Source organism: Symphalangus syndactylus, chromosome 6, assembly GCF_028878055.3.
Source record: "Symphalangus syndactylus isolate Jambi chromosome 6, NHGRI_mSymSyn1-v2.1_pri, whole genome shotgun sequence".
NCBI classification, from domain to species: Eukaryota; Metazoa; Chordata; class Mammalia; order Primates; family Hylobatidae; genus Symphalangus; species Symphalangus syndactylus.
In genome coordinates this window covers 147,611,924-147,632,737 of record NC_072428.2, presented here as the reverse complement: position 1 = coordinate 147,632,737, position 20,814 = coordinate 147,611,924, and the positions used below count along the sequence as shown (strand labels likewise).

The window sequence follows — 20,814 nt, the reverse complement described above, 5'->3', positions numbered from 1 at the left end:
CCGGCTTCTCTCACTCAGCCTGACCGGTTCTAGATCTGTCCCCCTTCTTCTCATCTCTGTGGTTCCTTCCGGCTCAGTGCTGGTGTGGATGTGGCCTCCTCATCAGCTCTCCTGTTGCCGGGCACATGGACGTTAGACTCTGTCTGTGGAACTATTAGGAGTCAGGCTGCTACCCATACTCTCGTTTGACTCTTGTGGTCATGGGTTTCACTTCTCTCAGGTAAATACTTACAAGTCCAATTTCTGGGTAACATGGAAGATGTCCTTCTGGGAAAGACGTTCCTTTCTCTGTTGGAACACCCTGGCGCCTTTGTTGGAAACAGTCTCCTTGGACTTGTCATCGTGCCACTTCCTGGATGCGGTGAGGAGGCTCCGGGTCCCTCTAGCCTCTTGCGCAATCTGGATCACACTGCAGCTGTTTTATGAACCCTGCCTTAAAGTGGTACTAATTTTTCCTTGCTAACAATTAGTTGTTTTTTAGATAAAGTAAGAGGAGAAAAGAAGACGGTCTTTCTTGTTTACGTAACCACATATTTACCCTTTCAGGAGCTTTCTGGCTCCCCCCGTAGCTGTGGGCTTCTGTCTGGTGGTGTTTCTCTTCAGCCTTGCTTCCTCCCAGCACTTCCTGTGGTGCAGGCCCACTGGGACCCACTGGCTCAGCTCTGTTCACATGCGTGATATGAAAATATCTCTCCTTCACCCTCTTGTTTGAAGGGTATTGTCATTGGACATAGACTCCCGGATTCAGTGATTTTTCTTTCAACCCTTCAAATGTGGCATTCATTATCTGTAACGTCAGATGCCTGACTATGCACATTGTATGAAACACGTTGTTCTTACAGGACCTGCAGCGTGTCTGGCGGCCCCTGCGCTCCTGGGACCCTTTCCATTCTCGTGTGTGGAGCGTGTCTCCCCCCCGCCCCGCCCCCGCTGCTTTCCAGGGATCTTCTTCACCTCTGACTGGCAGCAGCTCGGCTGAAGTCACGGCATGGTTCTCCTTGCATTTTATTGTCATGGAACTTAGTGACTGTCTTGAGTCCCTGAGTGAATATTCTTCCCCAGATTTGAGAGACTCATGGGCTTTCTTTCAGGTGTTTCTGGTCCTGTTCCCGCCCCACGTTCCCTCCTGACTCCAGCAATAGTGCAGCGGCTTGGATGCCCCAGGGGTTACTGAGGTTCTGTGGAACATCTCTCATTCTGTTCTTCCAAAGATGATCACTTCTATGATCTGTCTTCAGATTCACAAACGATTTCTTCCGTTAGGTCCATCTGTAAGATTTTAAATTTCAGATACTGCTCTTCACTTACAGAATGTGTGCTGGATTCTGTTTTAATTTCCCCACTCTGCCGAGTCAGCGGGTGCACCCATCTTGCCATGGTTACGGCAGCTCCACGAATGGCCTTATCTCCTCGCTCTAATCATCGACTGCCCTATTCTCAATTTTGGGTTCTGTTTTTCTGTGTTTTCTCCACATGGTATGCAGGATTCCTGTTCTCCGCACCGTGCCCTCTGCCGCTGCCCAGCGCTCAGCCTGGGGTGCCACTGTGGCCCTGTGTGCAGGACACCCTCTGCAAAGACCCTCGACCAAGTGCTCTGTCCCTCCATTCCAGTTGCCTCACCAGCCCCACCTTTGACCCCAGGCTCAGTCTGGGGAACTGTCTTGCACCTGCCCTTACACCTGTCCAGAAACTGTGAGTCGTGATGTGGATAAGTGCAGGGCCCCTACACTGTCTTCACTTGGTGATCTCCGCTGCTCTGTGTGAGATGGCTTAGCCGTGTGGGAGCCAGGGGCCTGGGTTCCCTATCCCCCAGCACCCCTGCTTCCCCAGCCTCTGTCCAGGATTCCCGGGGGTGCCAGCCCTGTGACAGGCCCCCACCCTCCACCCCATCTTCCTGGGCACTCACAGAGACCCAACACTGGGGAGGAGCGCCCAGGTCAGGCACTGGGGGCAGGCACCCCCAGGAGAGAACTTCTGTTGCTTCTCTGATTATAAAAGTAATCAGATTACTTTTATTTTACATCGTCATTATCAAGTGAACAAACAAGCAAAACACAGACGAACTGTACAGAGAAGGCCTGCAGCTGAGCCTGGTTTATGTGGGATGTAACCAGAGGCCCCCCCACCCGCCTTCATCACAGCGAGGGGCTTGGTCTTCACCTGCACTGTTGGGAGGGGTGGGGATATGTGGAGTGTAAGGGCGTGTGTGGGGCTGTCAGAAACAAGGATGGAGGGTGAGGGGCTTCCCACCCGTGTCGCACTCAGCCTAGATTTTAAGGGTCTTTTTGGAAAATGGTGTCTTCAGATGTAGCATATTTCCACTATGTTTAATCAATAGGTGCCGCCTTCACCATCACAGGAGGGTTTGTCTGACATCCTCATCTCCTGTCTCTGCCCAGGTGACAGCCAGGGACGTCCTTGCCATAGCTAGAGGCAGAGGCTCGCTCCAGGGGCTCAGGTTGGGCCATCCGCTGTGAGCCCCGAGCTTCTCCCACTCAGGCGTTCCTGAGCCCCCACAGAGCAGAGGGTCCCCCGGCCCCAAAGCCACTGTCATCTCTATAATCTTGTTAGCTAGACTTCCAGCAGAGGCTTGAGGGGCTGGCTTTGGAAGAAGAGCGGCATCTGGCCTCCTGAGTTACCCGTTCACTTACAAATGCATCTTCAGACACAGCACACGGGCAGCTGGGGCCACCGTGTCGTATTGAGGATACACTGGTGGCCAAAGTCTATCGAGGCTTTTCTCTACTCGTTGTAGCAGGAGAAAGTGTGGGAATAATGATAGCTGCCTGCTTCTGTGGCACTCTTCTGTACCAGGCAGGGCATGCCAGGAAGGGTGTGCCGGGCAGGGTGTGCCAGGAAGGGTGTGCCAAGCAGGGCAGGGTGTGCCGGGCAGGGTGTGCAGGGCAGGGTGTCCTGGGCAGGGTGCTGTCCTTGCCAGGCATTGTTTCTCCATCTGCCAAGTGAGCAGGACACAGCTCATCCTGTTCTTTTATCGTCTGGAGGATGTGGTGAAGTTGCCCAGCCCGTCTCTCTTTCTGGCTTGGTCATTCCAGTGTTTTCTGGAGGCCGTGCTTTCCATCCTCCTGAGCGGGTGGATGAGTCTGTTCTTCTGTTCTATGGGTTTTCCACCTCCAGGGAACTGAACTAGTGACGGCCGCAGGGTCAGGTGGATTTGAGATTCAAGTCCAATATCCCAATCTTCTCTGAGTGCCGGCCTGCGCCTGGCCCTAGGTGGCCACTGCCTTGGGATGCTGCAAATGCCCGCCACACCCCTGCGGTCCGGGGCCCTCACCTTTGCATTCGTCCACCCACAATGTCCTCATGTTTGTGTGTGTGCCCCTAGGAGCACGGATTCACACCCTCCTGAAGGACCTGCAGAGGCAGCCGGCTGAGGCGAGGGGCCTGAGTGGGCTGGAGCTGGACGGCATGGCCGAGCTGATGGCTGGCCTGATGCAAGGCGTGGACCATGGAGTAGCTCGAGGCGGCCCTGGGAGAGCGGCCCTGGGAGAGTCCAGAGAACAGGCGGATGGCCCCAAGGCCACCCTCCATGGAGACAGCTTTCCAGGTGACTCCAGCGCCGTGGGTGCCCATGCCCGGGGTGCTGCAGGGAGGGGAGGCCTCAGGGCTGTGCAGAGACCGCTGGCTCACCAAGTGCAATGTGGGCTTTCTGTTGGGGAGATGAGGATCTGTATTAATGATTTTTATCTGTTTGAACTTTTGCCTCTAAAAGCTTTCTTAACAGACTAAGCCTACCAGAGCAATTATGTTGAATGGCAAATTGCTGTCTGCGAGGTTTCACTCCTCCATGCTGAGGCTGAGTCAGGAAAACAGGCGTGATGGGAAGTGTTGTGTTTGGACTGTGTACCGGTGAATATTGTCAAATATTTGAATAGCAGAGTGAGAGGGGATCATTCAAATGTCTGCTTGGGGCGTGCATTGGTCCTCTGAGGCTGCTGGGGAAGCAGAAGGCAGCCCCTCGGCCCCTCCACCACGGCAGGCATCCGGAGACCTGTGGAGGCCCCGCGGGTCAGCCAGGACTTCTGCAGCCTGATGGCTTCTCACAGCATGGAGCTGCAAGAAAGCACCTAGCTCAGCTCCCCACACATGGCAGGCCCACAAGTACGTGCTGAAACCAAATGACAGACGCGCCCCTCTCTCTGCACAGGTGCAGAGGGGGCCTTCCTGGAAGCTGGAAGCCTGACTTGGCTGATGGGCAGGGTGCTGGGGAGGGGTGGAACTGCACCCCGGGAGGGCCTGTGTTATGTGGTCGCCCAGTGGTTGAAGGAATCGGGACCCGCACCAGGGCTAGGAGGGATGCAGGAGGCCCTGGCGTGCGTGCTATCTCCAGGGGTGACTGTTCGGGTGCCATGAGTCATGCACCTTTGGGCACTGAAAGTAGGATATTTATTTACTTATTTATTATTTTATTTTATTTTTTTGAGATGGAGTCTCTCTCTGTCACCCAGGCTGGAGTGCGGTGACACAATCTTGGCTCACTGCAACCTCTGCCTCCCGGGTTCAAGTGATTCTCCTGCCTCAGCCTCCCAAGTAGCTGAGATTACAGGTGTGCGCTACCACGCCTGGCTAGTTTTTTGTATTTTTAGTGGAGACGGGGTTTCACCACGTTGGCCAGGCTGATCTCCAACTCCTGACCTCAAGTGATCCGCCCACCTTGGCCTCCCAAAGTGCTGGGATTACAGCTGTGAGCCACCGTGCCCAGCCGGGATACCTATTTAGGGAGAAACGTTGACCACAGTGAAATAACCTTAGTCAGTGGATTCTGAAGCCATCTTAATTGTGAGGTGGTTTCGGCGAAGGCTTCACTTTGCTGTTTCATGACGTGAACTGTTGGGTACAATGGGTTTTCTTGCCGTGAGTTAACATTGACGATCATGTGAGACCCACAGAGCCAGGTGAGGTCATCGTGGCTGCCTTCACGTCTACCATTTAGCTCCTCAGTCCCCTCCTCTCTTGCGAAGTTTATGGAATGCCATTTTGTGCTATAAACAGAAAAGGTTTACTCTATGGCAGGACTTAGGCCAGCGTCGTCACACCTCACCTTTCATATGGAGGGATCTGCAGGGTCACCCTTTTTATGTCTGTGGCGCCCTGTGATGACATTCTTGATGAGGGTCTTGGTAACACTGGTGTCTTTTACAGATGACGGAGTGCAGGATGACGATGATAGACTTTACCAAGAGGTAAGATGACGTCTCTGGTGTTTGTTTCATGTTAAATGTGGAAGTTGGTCATCTTTTTGTTCACGGTGCAGGAACATTTATGAAATATGTAAGTTTTTTTTCCCAGAAAATTATGGAGAAACCCCTCATAACCTCCAAATTGAAAAACAGTATAAAGAGAACATACAAAAGTGTGTATATTTGGATACAAAATATCTCTTTTCAAATTATAACCTCATTTATCCATAGTAGAAATATGAAAGTCATGGTAAATACAAAGAAGAAAATTAATATTTCCTGGAATTTCCCAGCCAGGGTTATCACATGGCAGCCTGTGCCCACTTTGCACTTTTGATGCCTCCTGCATGTGTGGATTCCTGAGGGGTTTAGCTCACTCATACCTGGCTGTCCCGTGTGGCACCTCTGGCCACATGTGGCCCTCTAAACCTACATTTAAATTGAATAAAATTAAATAAATGAAAGATGCAGTGCCTTGGCTGCACTGGATTCAGGTCAGCGGCCTGTTAGTTGCATGTGGCTCACGGCCAAGGCGCTGGATGCCACAGGAAGAGGACGGTCCGCCATCCCAGAGCCCCCGTGGGCACTGCTTCTCTGGAGGCAGTCGGAAGAAGGGCCCACGCGCTAGACGCTGGCCTTCCCTGTTAAGTCTTTTAGCCTCTTAGTTTCTCTCCCTTTAAGAACCTTTGGTCATGAATACAAGGCCGAAGGATGAAGAACCATTCTAAGCAACAGCAGTGACATTGCATGGTTCTGGGAAACCCAGTTTTGGGGGTGGAGAAAGAAGCATCTTTGGTTAGTCATTCTCTCCTCAGATTCTCTTAGTGGTTTGTGGTTCCGTGCCTGTTGGCAAGTGCAGGAACAAAACATCAGCAGTTCTTCTTTTGAATATTCATCAGAAACGATGGGACCTGCTGTCTGAGCTGTGGAGGGAGAAGTGGGGCTGAGAAACACATTTCCTAATTTAGGGAGTCGGGGAGACCCAGCCCTCCCACCTGAGGGGCAGGGAGCACTCCGGGGGGCTGCCGTTAGCCGAAGACTCCCTGACTTTTAGACCACAGCCTTTTCATCCTCCATGCGTGGAATTTTGACTTAGTTCTCTGTTGTTTGGGGTGTATTTTCAAGCAATTCTGTTTCTCAAAAAGGGTATGTGAGTGTTGTATTTTCCGACTTCTTATTTATTTAAAAACATCTTTCTTTTTCTTCTCACATGAAACACAATTTAAGTGACAATATTATGCCTTTTCCTAGCTCTATTTAGTAATGTCAACGGCTACATCCTATTGTCAGTGAGGATCCAAATTTGAGCAGTGTTTTTATCACACTGCTATTTTGTTTAAATTTTAAAAAACACGAAAGGAAAAGTTGTAATTTGTAGCCAAAATGGGAATAATTGCCTCTATAGTCCTTCCTTAATTCTCTTAAAAGTGTGTTTTGGCAAAGTGAGTCGTGAAGTGAATCAGATGTTCCTGTTTCCGTCTAATATAATATTGAAGATATAATTTCATGGTTTGAAAAAAACCCTGCCAAGTAGACATAAGACTTTTGGCATCACATGCACCAGAAGGTGTCCGTGGGCTGCCTGGCATGTGCCAGCGGCAGGAGCAGCCCCCGTCTTTCTTAGGAAGCGCAGTGTAGGGTGCCTGGGAGGGCAGTGCGGCCCAGAGGTGGAGATCAGGTCTTTGATGGCCCTTAGACCTGAGTTCCAATTCTGGATCTCATAATCACGACCTTTGTGATCTGGCACCAATAATTTGATATTTAACCTCTGTAAACCCCAGAGTCTACAAATTAAAGGTGAAACTCATCCTTTATTTATGGGGTTGGAGTAGTAATTAAATGAGAACCGACACAAAGCAAATCCGTACCTGATGCATAGTCAGCAGAGATGCCAAGGGGTTCTGAGGGATGGCTCGTCCAGGAAAAGGGGATCCGGCTGGGAGAGTGTTGCCCGTGTGAGGACCACAGATCCCTCAGGTATCGTTAGAATCAATTACACATCCCTGTGATGTGCCCACTCGTGAGTTAATTGCTTTGTGCCTCCGTCTCCCCTTCTGTGAATTGGGGTTACTGAGGGTTCCCCACCCATAGGCTTATGTGCAGACTCAGTGTGTTCATGCAGATAACGCATTTAGTGCTGCGCCTTTGTGTGCTGGAAGAGCTCAGTCGATGCAAATTTGTTATTATTATTATTTAGTGTTCATTGCTTCTAGAGGGCTGGGGTGGGATCTTGATATCACACAGTTTATTTTTAAAAATATCAGTGAAAAAGACCTACACAAACTCTACAAAATCTGATTCCTCAGAGAGGTGTGTGTGTGTGCATGTGTGTGAGAGGGAGCAGGAGAGAGGAGAAAACAGCACGTAAGTGATTCGGATACTCAGCGCCCTCACACCCAGGCTCACCTAGACGTCATTCTAAATATAGACTGCACACACTTTGCCTTCCTCCCACACTCTCCTTCCAGGCTGCCCATGTCATCCCCACGGTGACTCTGTCCTGGGCAGCCCTTGATTGCATGTGTCACGTCAGCATTCCTTTCACAGACGTCCCTCACGGAATGTCCTCTCTGCCAGGTCCATCGTCTGAGTGCCACACTCGGGGGCCTTCTGCAGGACCACGGGTCTCGACTCTCGCCTGGAGCCCTCCCCTTTGCAAAGCCCCTCAAAATGGACAGGAAAAAATCCGAGCACCCTGAGGCTTCCCTGTCTTCAGAAGAGGAGACTGCTGGAGTGGAGAACGTCAAGAGCCAGACGTATTCCAAAGACCTGCTGGGGCAGCAGCCGCATTTGGAGCCCGGGGCCGTTGCGTTTGGGGGGCTCCAAAACCAGATGCCTGGGCCCTCGAAGCAGGAGCAGAGCCTTCCAGCGGGTGCTCAGGAGGCCCTCGGTGACGGCCTGCAATTGGAGGTCACGCCTTCCGAGGAAGAGGCGCGGGGCTACATCGTGACAGACAGAGAGTGAGTAGCAGCCCTGGCTCAGGTCCTGTGCTCCAAGGGAGGGCTTGCCCCAGCAGGCTGGAGGTGGGACGCCTCCTTGCTGTGGCGGATGCATACGCTTTTAAGTGTCTTTAACTGAATAATGGGGTGCAGGCATCCCTGGAGTCTCAGGCGCGGAGGGCAGCCAGGTGCCTGGCCAGTAGCTCCTCCTGGTGCTTCTGAGCTGGGCTCCAGAGCTTGAGAGCTGTTCTCTAAAGGGCATCAAACAAAACCAAACCAACCAAATCCCTTCCTGGGTTTTTGGTCCTGACTGGTCACCTGCAGGCTGCGCCTCTCTGCGGGTCAGAATCACCTTCAGCGCCGGCCAGGCAGGGTAGGGTCTCGGGGAAGCTAAGTGTACAGCAAGGCCTGAGCACGGCCCGCGCAGGAATGCGGGATGGGACGCGGCCCCGGAAACTGCTGCACCCCAGACTCCTGCCTGTTAGGAAGGACTCCAGGTGCTTTATCTGTTTTGCACCAAAGTGGCCCAAATATCCTGGTGTGGGCGCCCTTCAGAGGGAAGAAGGGGCTTCACAGCAGCGAGGCTCTTTCCCCACCCTCATGTCGATCTGAACTTAACGAGTCTCAGAATTCAAACATCACGGGCCCAGCAAGGCACAAGTGGCTGGCCCGTTCTCAGGTCACCCCGTTAATGAATCCGACATTTGATGCTTTGCTTTGTACAAGTTTTGTGTTTTCTTCAAGTGATGGAAGTGGTGTTTCAAAGAGAAGGACGTGTCTGCCTGGCTGTACACACACCCACACGTTTGTGTGTGTGCGTGTATGTATATGAGTGTATGTTGGGTAAATGTGTGTGTGTGTATCAGTGTGTATGTTGGGTAGATGTGTGTGTATCTGTGCGTATGCATGTGTGTGTATATGAGTGTGTGTGTTGGGTAGATGTGTATGTGTGTGTATGTGCATGTGTGTATATAAGTGTATGTTGGGTAAATGTGTATCTGCGTGTATGTATATGAATGTGTGTTGGGTAGATTTGTATCTGTGTGTGTGCATATGAGTGTGTATGTTGGGTAGATGTGTGTGTATCTGCATCTGTGTATGAGTGTGTATGTTGGGTAGACGTGTATCTGTGCATATGCATGTGTGTATATGAGTGTGTTAGATAGATGTGTATCTGTGTGTATGTGTGTGTGTGTATGAGTGTATGTTGGGTAAATGTGTGTGCATCTGTGTGTATGTGCATGTGCGTGTGTGTGTGTATATGAGTGTGTGTTGGGTCGATATGTTTGTGCATGTGTGTGTGTATGAGTGTGTGTCGGGTAGATGTGTATCAGTTTGTGCGTATGTGCATGTGTGTGTATGACTGTATGTCAGGTAGATGTGTATCGGTTTGTGCTTATTTGCATGTGTGTGTATGAGTGTGTATGTTGGGTAGATGTGTTATCGGTATGTGCATCTGTTCGGGTATTTTGTTGTGTGTATCTGTGTGTGTGTATATGAGTGTGTGTGTTTGGTAGATGTGTGTGTATCTGTGTATGTACGTGTGTGTGTATGAGTGTGTGTTGGATAGATGCGTATCTGCATATGTGCATGTGTGTGTATGAGTGTGTATGTCGGGTAGATGTGTATCGGTTTGTACATATTTGTGTGTGTGTGTATGAGTGTATATGTCAGGTAGATGTGTATTGGTTTGTGCATATTTGCATGTGAATGAGTGTGTGTGTTGGGTAGATGTGTGTGTATCTGTGCATATTTGCATGTGTGTGTATGAATGTGTGTCGTGTAGATGTGTATTGGTTTGTGCGTATTTGCATGTGGATGAGTGTGTTCGGTAGATGTGTGTGTATCTGTGCATATTTGCATGTGTGTGTATGAATGTGTGTCGTGTAGATGTGTATTGGTTTGTGCATATGTGCATGTGTGTGTATGTCAGGTAGATGTGTATTGGTTTGTGGGTATTTGCGTGTGTGTGTACAAGTGTGTGTGTTGGGCAGATGTGTGTGTATTTGCATATTTGCGTGTGTGTATGAGTGTGTATGTCGGGTAGATGTGTATCGGTTTGTGCGTATTTGCAAGTGTGTATATGAGTGTGTATGTTGGGTAGATGTGTATCGGTTTGTGCGTATGTGCGTGTGTGTGTATGAGTGTGTGTGTCGGGTAGATGTGTATCGGTTTGTGCATATGTGCGTGTGTGTGTATGAGTGTGTATGTCCAGTAGATGTGTATTGGTATGATGTGCATCTGTTCGTGTATTTCTTTGTGTGTACCTGTGCATGTGTGTGTGTGTATGTGTTGGATAGATGTGTGTGTATCTGTGCATATGTGCGTGTGTGTGTGTGTTGGGTAGATGTGTATTGGTTTGTGCGTATTTGTGTGTGTGTGTATGAGTGTGTGTGTTGGGTCGATGTGTGTGTATCTGCATATTTGCGTGTGTGTAGGAGTGTGTGTGTTGGGTAGATGTGTATCGGTTTGTGTGTATGTGCATGTGTGTGTATGAGTGTGTATGTCAGGTAGATGTGTATCGTTTTTGTGTGTTCGTGTGTATGAGTGTGTATGTCGGGTAGTTGTGTATCGTTTGTGTGTACGTGTGTGTATGAGTGTGTATGTTGGGTAGTTGTGTATCAGTTTGTATGTACGTGTGTGTGTATGAGTGTGTGTCAGGTAGATGTGTATCGGTTTGTGCATATGTGCATGTGTGTGTATGAGTGTGTATGTCAGGTAGCTGTGTATTGGTTTGTGTGTATGAGTGTGTGTGTATGAGTGTGTATGTTGGGTAGATGTGTATCGGTTTGTGTGTATGTTCGTGTATGTGTATGCGTGTGTATGTCAGGTAGATGTGTATCGGTTTGTATGTACGTGTGTGTATGAGTGTGTGTGTTGGGTAGATGTGTATCAGTTTGTGCATATGTGCACGTGTGTGTATGAATGTGTATGTGGGGTAGATGTGTATCAGTTATGATGTGCACCTGTTTGGGTATTTGTGTGTATATGCATATTTGCATGTGTGTGTATGAGTGTGTTTGTTGGGTAGATGTGTGTGTATATATGTGTGTGTATATGAGTGTGTATGTCAGGTAGGTGTGTATCGATATGTGCATCTGTTCGGGTATTTCTTTGTGTGTATGTGTGTATATGCGTGTGTATGAGTGTGTGTTTGGTAGATGTGTATCTGTGCATATGTGCATGTGTGTGTATGAATGTGTTGGGTAGGTGTGTGTCTGTGTATGTACGTGTGTGTATGAGTGTGTGTATATGAGTGTGTATGTCAGGTAGTGTGTCAATTTGTGCATATGTGCATTTGTTTATATGTGTGTGTCGGTAGATGTGTATCGGTTCGTGCATATATGCATGTGTATATGAGTGTGTGTTGGGTAGATGTGTGTGTATCTGTGTGTATGTACGTGTGTGTATGTGTGTGTGTGTGTGTCAGGTAGATGAGTATTGGTTTGTGCATAGGTGCATGTATGTATATGAGTGTGTATGTTGGGTAGATGTGTATCGGTTTGTGCATATGTGCATGTGTGTATATGAGTGTGTATGTCGGGTAGATGTGTATCGGTTTGTGCATATGTGCATGTGTGTATATGAGTGTGTATGTCGGGTAGATGTGTATGTTTGTGCATATGTGCATGTGGGAATAAGTGTGTGTGTCGGGTAGATGTGTGTGTATCTGCATGTATGTGCATGTGGGAATATGAGTGTGTGTGTTGGGTAGATGTGTATTGGTTTGTGCGTATGTGCATGTGGGAATATGAGTGTGTGTGTCGGGTAGATGTGTATCTGTGTGCATGTAGGAATATGAGTGTGTGTGTTGGGTAGATGTGTGTGTATCTGTATGTATGTGTGTGTGTATGAGTGTGTGTGTCGGGTAGATGTGTATCGGTTTGTGTGTATGTGCATGTGTGTATATGAGTGTGTGTGTTGGGTAGATGTGTGTGTATGTGCATGTGCATGTGTGTATATGAGTATGTGTGTTGGGTAGATGTGTGTGTATGTACGTGTGTGTGTATGAGTGTGTGTGTGTGTGTCGGGTAGATGTGTATTGGTTTGCGCATATGTGCATGTGTGTATATGAGTGTGTGTGTCAGGTAGATGTGTATCGGTTTGTGCGTATGTACATGTGTGTATATGAGTGTGTGTGTTGGGTAGATGTGTGTGTATGTATGTGTGTGTATATGAGTGTGTGTGTCGGGTAGATGTGTATCCGTATGATGTGCATCTGTTTGGGTATTTCTTCCTTGGTGAAGAAGTCCCTCTCATTTTGAGGATCATTCACAGCGGAGATGGGAGCTGCATGACAGCTAGAACCCATCTGTCCTGTGGACTCTGGGAGCCTCCCAGTGCTCAGGCTGCTGTTGTCGCTGTGCTGGAGATGCTACCTTTCATCAGGGAGAATTAGCTGCATATCATAATTCGGCAGAAATATTTCATCTTGCAGTCAAACTGCAGAGTGTGTATCAAAGCCAAATTAAAATTTAAGATGATTTTCAGCTGTAGGTGATTATCTTAGTTGTATCTTTAGGTAAGTTGTAAGCAGCGGAAACTTGAAGCTTACACTAAAATATGGACTCCATTTTCTCAAGACTGTTTTACATAAGTCAGGATGAGCTTTCCCGTTTCCAGGCTCTTTGCTTGGATGAGGCATCCCACGTGTCTGTCTGTGCCCTTGCTCTCCTGTTTATAGAGTCAGGAACTTCTCATGGCTGTTCATTTCTTTGCTCTCAAGCCCAGCGGAGAATCACAGGCAGGCCCTAAGTGATGTGTTCTGGGGCTGCGTATCTGCACCAGCAGAGCCGAGGGGAGGTGCCTGCCTCAGCACTGGGTGACGCAGACCATTATCATGACCGATTCCTATGGGTGGTCAAACGCCCTGTGCTGTGGACGTCTCCCTCCCTAGGAAACATTGCTTTGTGTGTGGTGTGGGTGTTATGTGATGTGTTTGTGGTAATGTAGTGATGTGTGGTGTGGTATGTGTTGCATGTGTGTTGTGTGTAGTGTGTGGTGTATGTGTGGTGTGTAGTATGTTGCATGGTGTGTGTTGTGTGGTGCACAGTGTGTTGTATATGTGGTGTGTGTGGTGCATAGTGTGTTGCATTGGTGTGTGTGGTATGTAGTATGCTGCATGGTGTGGTATGTGTTGCATGTCTGTTGTGTGTAGTGTGCGGTGTGTGTTGTTTGTGTGTGGTGTTTGTTATGTGTAGTGTGTGGTGTACGGTGTACAGTATGTTGTATGCTGTGGTAAGTGTGGTATGTGTGTGGTGTGCTGTGTGGTTTATGTGTTGTGTGTAGTGTGTGGTATGTTGTATGTGCATGGTGTGTAGTGTGTGGTGTCTGTTGTATGTGTGTAGTGTGTGGTGTGCTGTGTGGTTTATGTGTTGTGTGTGGTGTGTACTGTGTGACGTGGTGTGTGTTGTATGTGTGGTATGTATGTGGTGTGCTGTGTGGTTTATGTGTTGTGTGTGGTATGTAGTGTGTGGCGTGGTATGTGTTGTGTGTGGTGTGTAGTGTGGGTTGTGTGTTGTATGTGTGTAGTGTGTGGTGTGTTGTGTGGTTTATGTGTTGTGTGTGGTGTGTAGTGTGTGGCATGGTGTGTGTTGTATGTGTGGTGTGTGTGCATGGTGCACAGTGTGTTGCATATGTGGTGTGTGTGGCACGTAGTGTGTTGCATGGTGTGGTGTGTGTTGTAGGTGTGGTGTGCAGTATGTTGTGTGTGTGTTTGGTTGCCTGTGTCTCCTCACTCTGTGCTGGAGCCCTCTTTTCTCCCAAAGGCCCCCATGTTGTGTTCGTGGACACTGCATGGTTCCTTGCAGGTGTCCTGGGGACTTGAGCCACCCTTGCAGGGGAATGGCCACCCATCCCTCCCCCGGGGTAGGAGAGTGCCCCAGAGAACCACATGATCTGGTCATTTTAAGGGCTTTCCAAATGGACACCGAGGTGTTCACCCGGAGAGCAGGAGGCCGGTGTGGTTTGCTAGGGAACCTTCAGAGCCGACAATCCTGTGCCATTGCTGCTCATGGGCTCACCCTGGAGGGAAGGACAGGAGGGCCCCTGTCTGCAGCAGCCTCACACTTTCTGGGGAAGGAGACCTATCACATTGGGTCATTTCTTGTCTGTGCTTGTGACTTTCCAGTAGAAAAAAGCTAGGGCTTTTCTTTGCATTAGAGTTTATTTTCTTGTAGTGGGTTTGCCGGCCATGCCTTTGGGTCTAGAATATTTACCTCCTACGAGCAGTGGGTTAAAGAAAAAAAAATCATCATGTTATCTTGGCTGACTTCTTTTCTTTTCCTTTGCGACTTCAATTGGTTGGAAGCTATCTGGTGAAGACAGCACAGCTTTTTGTCAGCAATTTGTATTGCTTGGGCAAGGTGTGATGCACTAGGTGAGGTCTCCTCTCTTCTTGCAAAGAGATTGAGGTTTTTGCCCTATTATCAGACTAATAATTTGTGATTCTCTTGGGCAAGTTTTCACCAGATTTCAGCTTAAATCTTAACAGATCAGCTATTAATTTCCAAGATGCAGATGGCATTCTTTAAAAAAGGGAGACTTTTGTGTATTTGATTGTCCCACAGAAAGGAGAGGAATGTGGTTTAGAACTCGGTGTCACCTCAACATCCACATGCTCTTCGTGCTGAGGTTCAGATGAGAGGACGGTAGGGCTCGGCTTTTCCAGGCATGATCTTCTCTCTCACATTTTCTGATGGACAGAGTAATCCTTTGCCATTTACATTTTTATCCTTTTTACAAACTAGAGGGATTCTTGAAGACTGGACGAAGGGCAGGACAGCCGCCCCAGTCCTCCAAGGACAACTTTAAAATGATTTCATGTTAGGTTTCCAGAAGGAATCACAGGACGGACACCAGGGTGTAGGGAGGAGGGAGCCCCTTACCTCTCAGCCAAGAGGAACCTGCCTTCTAAATCCAGAAGCAAGAGCTTCAGAGACCACGGCTCACACACACACGCCTCTCTCTGCCTACCCCAGACCCCGCTGGATTGGGATGTATTCTGTGGAACGACCACGCTGAGCCAGTGAGGTGGATTTTGGGGAAGTGAAACCTGTAGTCAGGAAAACATGAGAGCTGAGGCAGAGGCTTGAGTCTGGGGTGGCTGCCACAGTGCTGCTGGAGAAGGTGGCCTGGGCCCTTGACCCACGGAAGTCCGGCATCCAGGGTCAGGGTCCCACGGCAGCCCCGAGACCTGGAATGTGGCAAACGCCCCTGTGCTTGGGTTTCCTGGTCGCTGGAGTGGCAGCCGCAGTGTGTGGCTCCTGGGCTGTGGGGAGACGAACGGGGCACAGGTGGAGCAGAGCCCGGGGCAGGTGCAGAGGAGGACGCAGGACACGTGCAGAGGAGGACGCAGGGTGCACACAGGGCAGGGCACAGGTGCACGGATAAGCAGCCTCTGTCAGCAGTGGGAAGAACACAGTGTTGCTTGAAAGAGGAGGGGCCGATGGATTTCCACGAGGGGAAGCTGGAGAGGTTGGAGCCCTGAGTTTTGCGGGGAGGCTGGCTGAGGGAAGAATGTGCAAAAAGTGGCATGGGGCGGCTTTGACCTCTCCGATGCCTCCCAATGCTCCGAAGGGAGACAGCTGCAGCTGAAATGTTTCTTCCTTCAAGTGTTTCTTATGACAAAACTTTCTTGCACCTCGGAGAAAGCAAGCAGCAAAATGGCAGATGGTGCCGGGCCACCGTTAGGGGCTGCTGCATACTCACCTGTGTGGGGGTTCAGTTGGAATGTGGAATTCAGAGAGGCCAGTGAAGGCAGGGACCCACCAGCCAGGGAGAGGAACTTTGGAACCAGAAGTCTGGAAGGAGGTGGGGGCTTCAGTCTCTCCATCTGTCACCCTCAGTGGGTGCCCTGGCCCTGCAGGTTCACCCCAGCCCCTTCCTCGGCTCACTGTGAGATGTGAAATGTGAAACCCACCGAGTGCTCAGGAACCACTGCCCGCTCTCCTGGGGGCTGGTGTGGCGGAGAGGAAGTTCCGCTGCCCGCTCTCCTGGGGGCTGGTGTGGCGGAGAGGAATTTCCGCTGCCCGTTCTCCGGGGGCTGGTGCGACAGAGAGGAATTTCCGCTGCCCGCTCTCCTGGGGGCTGGTGTGGCGGAGAGGAAGTTCCGCTGCCTGCTCTCCTGGGGGCTGGTGTGGCGGAGAGGAAATTCCGCTGTCCGCTCTCCGGGGGCTGGTGCGACGGAGAGGAAGTTCCGCTGCCCGCTCTCCTGGGGGCTGGTGTGGCGGAGAGGAAATTCCGCTGTCCGCTCTCCGGGGGCTGGTGCGACGGAGAGGAAGTTCCGCTGCCCACTCTCCTGGGGGTTGGTGTGGTGGAGAGGAAGTTCCGCTGCCTGCTCTCCGGGGGCTGGTGTGGTGGAGAGGAAGTTCCGCTGCCCGCTCTCCTGGGGGCTGGTGCGGTGGAGAGGAAGTTCCGCTGCCCGCTCTCCTGGGGGCTGGTGTGGTGGAGAGGAAGTTCCAATCCTAGTGGCTGCCCAGGAGGCCTCACGGCTCAGGAGCCCCTCAGGGGTTCAGCGAGAAGAGCACACCACGAGAACCAGCAGGGCGTCAGGACGGGGTGCAGCCGGGGTCCAGACTAATGCTTCCTGCTCATCCTTCCTTGTTAGAGTGAAGGAAACCCTGAGGATGCTGAGGACGGATTCTGTGTTTCTGGTGCCAGGGCAGATTTCAGGGGTTCTGTTCTGGTCTTCAGCCTCCATGCTGTGTTGTGACTTCCTGTTCAGAAAGCACAGTCCTCACCTCTGTAGAGGCCCCTCCTGAGGGCGGACATACCCTGCCTTGTCACGTGCTTCTCTTTGCTTTATGGTCTTAAAAGAATATCTTTAGCATGATGGATTTATTATCATTTAAGAAGATTTCAGGTGGGGTGGGGGTATAGCCCCGATGGGTAAACATGTTCATGGTTGCTTGTACATTAGAAGAGAAGAAGGCGAGAAGGAGTGGCATGGGGGCGGGGCAGGAAAAAGAGGAAGAAGAAGGAAACAAAAACTCTCCCAAACCTCAGCATCCCCGACAGTCCGGCCTATCCTGCTGGGAGCAGCCGTGGGAAGTACGTGAGGCAGGAGGGTGGCCATGGGAGGGACACGAGGCAAGGGGGCGGCCCTGGGAGGGAGGTGAGGCAGCGGGGTGGCCATGGGAGGGACTCGAGGCAGGGGGGCGGCCCTGGGAGGGACTCGAGGCAGGGAGGCGGCTGTGGGAGGGACTTGAGGCAGGGGGATGGCCATGGGAAGGACTCCAGGCAGGGAGGCGGCCCTGGGAGGGACTCGAGGTGGGGAGGGCGGCCGTGGGAGGGACTCGAGGCAGGGGGGCAGCCATGGTTGGGCCTGAGCCATGTCTCGCCAGCCTGGCAGCTCGATGGGCTCTGTGCCCCACCCGGCTCCCTCCATGGCCAGCTGTCTCCCCTCCTATGGCTCCGTCCATGCTGTCTCTCCTTCTCCCCTCTTCCCTTCTCCCACCCTGGTCCAGGCCGTCTGAGCCTCTCGCCTCCATGCTGCGGGGCCTTCTCTCTTGCGCACCCGCATTGCAGCTCTTTCTTTCTCACCCGCCGTGCACGTTGAACCCAAAGAGGACTTGACAAAACCAAATCTGGCCCCGTCACCCTCTCCTGTTGGAATCTGGCTGTGACTCCACTGCTCCTGAGATACAGACCCCAGCCCCGGCGTGGCCCAGGCTGGCCAGCAGCTCTGCAGGTGCGTCCTGGGGACACTCCACCAGGCCCTCCCTCCGCCCTGGCAGCTGGGCTCCGGCAGAAGGCCCCAGCTCTGCACCTGTCCCGTCTGGGAGGCAGCTTCCTGTTCATGCCTTCTCCCCATTCAGAGAGGTCTGTCCACACCCCTCTTTCCCAAGTCTCTCTGTAACCAATTTTCCATTATGTTTCTTCAAGACTCTGAGCATCTGGCCAAACCATTGGCCATGGCCCATTAATTTGTAATAATCACACATTTGGCTATTTCTCTTTCCAAGCAAAGTAAACTGCCAGATGTACGGCCCATAGTTCTGTCCATCGGAGAATTTCCCTTCACCGCTGTCCTTTTAGGGATGTTCCAGAAAGGGGCAGTAGTGCTGCAGTTATCCACTAACATGGGGGCCTGCATATCATGCAGAACCACCTGTAAACCAGGCCCAGGTCTTCCTCCGTCAGCTGATTTTAGGGAACTCCCCAGGAGACTATAAGTGCAGGCTGGGAAAGAGAAGGCAGCCTAGCGGGAGTGGGGACCATCGGCATTGGCGGCACTTCTTTATGTAACTTGTACCTTTAGGGCCTACTTAGGCCCAGACATGTACCACTTCCATTTGATGACGGAATGCTGCTGTGCACACCCGACTTTCTGGCTTGGTGGGTCAGAAAACATTCAGTTCATGATGGGAAACTCAGGTCCCCATGGTAACTTGGTGGTCCATGTTTAAGCATTCAATCCCTACTAAAGCCCCATAGTGGGCCAAGAGCTGTTTCTCAAAGGCAGTCGTTATCCACAAGGATGGCAGGGCATTGCCCCAACATCCTAAGGGCCTGTGCTGCAGTTCACCTTGAGAGGAACCTGCCAAAGGCTCCACACAGCATGCGTCTCTGCCTCTGCCCTTTCAGGCACCCTTGGATCTGCTGGGTCATGTGGCCCAGGAGGCAGAGCAGCCTGCACAGAGCCTGGAGCTGCCGCAGAGCCTTCTCTCGTTCTGGGCTCTGCTCAAAACCAGCAGCTTTTCAGGCCGCTCAGTAAACCAGCTGGAGCAACACACGCAAATGAGAAATGTGTTGTCTTCGAAGTCCAGAGAGGCCTGCTAGATGTTATGCCTCTCTGTGTGGCAGATTGGGAGAATCAAACGCAGAGACTTTGCATATCTCTCTACACATCATGCAGACCACCAGTGCTCTCTGTCCTACTGGAAGCTGGCTTAGCATGCTTCAGTCCAATCAGATTAGAGAGTCCATTCCACCTGGGTCAGCACAGGATCTGAGGCTGAATCAGATTAGAGAGCCCATTCCACCTGGGTCAGCATGGGATCTGAGGTCCAATCAGATTAGAGAGTCCATTCCACCTGGGTCTGCACGGGATCTGAGGTCGAATCAGATTAGCCCATTCCACCTGGGTCGGCACGGGATCTGAGGTCCAAGCAGATTAGAGAGTCCATTCCACCTGGGTCTGCCTGGGATCTGAGGTCGAATCAGATTAGCCCATTCCACCTGGGTCGGCACGGGATCTGAGGTCCAATCAGATTAGAGAGCCCATTCCACCTGGGTCGGCACGGGATCTGAGGTCCAATCAGATTAGGGAACCAGCTCCACCTGGGTCAGCACGGGTTCACAGCTTCTGTTGGAGGCACTTCCCGATCCTACTTGGCACACTTTTTAAAGGTGATGCTATATAGACGTTCTGTACCTAGATCTTTAGTTAGCTGCTGGTATTTAAAAAGTGTTTATCATGAGCAGTACAGTCTCATCCTTATGCCAAAAAATAAGTTGTCAGAATACAGTGGTTTTCCTCTATTGATTTTCTGCCTGGAATTGTTGATGGTGTGGACAGCCCCACTAGGAGTGGTCCAGGGTTGTTGGCGTGGGTGCGGCACATGAGCTCTGAGGCTGCATGGCAGTCTGCAGGAGGAAGGTTCAGTTTGGGTGCACAAAGTATCAAAACCTCCTTCTCCCAGACCCTGACGTTAGACTGCTGCAGGAAGAGTGGGCGTGCAGGGGATCCAGGGTGGAGACAGACATGGCGTCGGTCACCATATGGAGTTGGTCACCGTGGTGTCTGTAGGATACTGTGGCGCCTGTCAGTCACCACGGCGTTGGTCATGGCACCTCCCCAGCCCGCTGTGGTTTGCCACCCTCGAAGCGTTGCTCCTTTGCATGGGGGAACTTCCTGTGGGCTGGAAACATTTTAACTACTTTATAAGATGATTTAAATAGAATAAATTTCATGACTTGTTTTAGTGATGAACAGCGATAACTAGAATACTTGGTTGATCCCAAGAAACCTCGTTTATCTATTGGTTTTGAGTATTGTCTTATCAAAAGAGTTTATATCAAAGTTGACTCATTTTCTCTTCACATTTGGCTCCCTAGCTCCTGGTGGGTTTTCCAATAAATAGTAAAATGTGCCAGATCAGGCTGGTGAAGCTGCAGAAGCACAGAGCATGGTCAGCAGGAGGGTCGGGCATGACGGGTCCCGTTCTCGGCTTGATTTCATCTGGCCTGCAAGGAAGAGGCAATAACAAGGTTGCCAAAATGAGACGTGGAGAAGTTTCACGTAGGCTTCTTTCAGTTTTGTTAAGAACGAGTGTGGGTCGCAACAGGTCCCCGGGCTCACCCCACCTCTCTGGGCACCTATGCTGGAACATGGCCTGAATGATAACCTGTTCTGTTTGAGCTTGTCTCCTGGGAGTTTCCTAGTAGTGTAATCTTGGGCAATGACTTCAGTTTCTCTAGCCTCGGTTTCTCTTTAAAATGGGGCTGATAATAATGTGTTCCTCAGGGGTCTGCTGAACGCCAGATCCCACCGCTGTGTGGGGCCTCAGTGTGGCATCCAGCACAGGAGCTTCCCAGAGTTTTTACTACTCTTTATATTTCCAACCCCTACGTACTTTTCACTAGTCTGATTTTTAGGGGTGACACTCCCGTAGTCATTTTCTGCTCATGCATCCACCTGTGCACTCATTTCAGGGTGATATGGAAGCCCCAGT

At 50.8% G+C, this 20,814-nt stretch overlaps 1 protein-coding gene across 5 annotated transcripts in view; it reads left to right on the top strand.

Annotated features, from left to right (window-relative positions):
- The window catches only part of PTPRN2 (protein tyrosine phosphatase receptor type N2), a 987,645-nt gene that overhangs the window by 411,251 nt on the left and 555,580 nt on the right, over positions 1 to 20,814 (top strand). For all 5 annotated transcript variants that reach the window (XM_055269741.1, XM_055269742.1, XM_055269740.1 and 2 more), the window contains 3 exons: positions 3,344 to 3,565; positions 5,161 to 5,201; positions 7,776 to 8,158. In XM_055269741.1, coding sequence (XP_055125716.1) covers positions 3,344 to 3,565; positions 5,161 to 5,201; positions 7,776 to 8,158 — 646 coding nt within the window. The remainder of the gene's footprint in view (positions 1 to 3,343; positions 3,566 to 5,160; positions 5,202 to 7,775; positions 8,159 to 20,814) is intronic.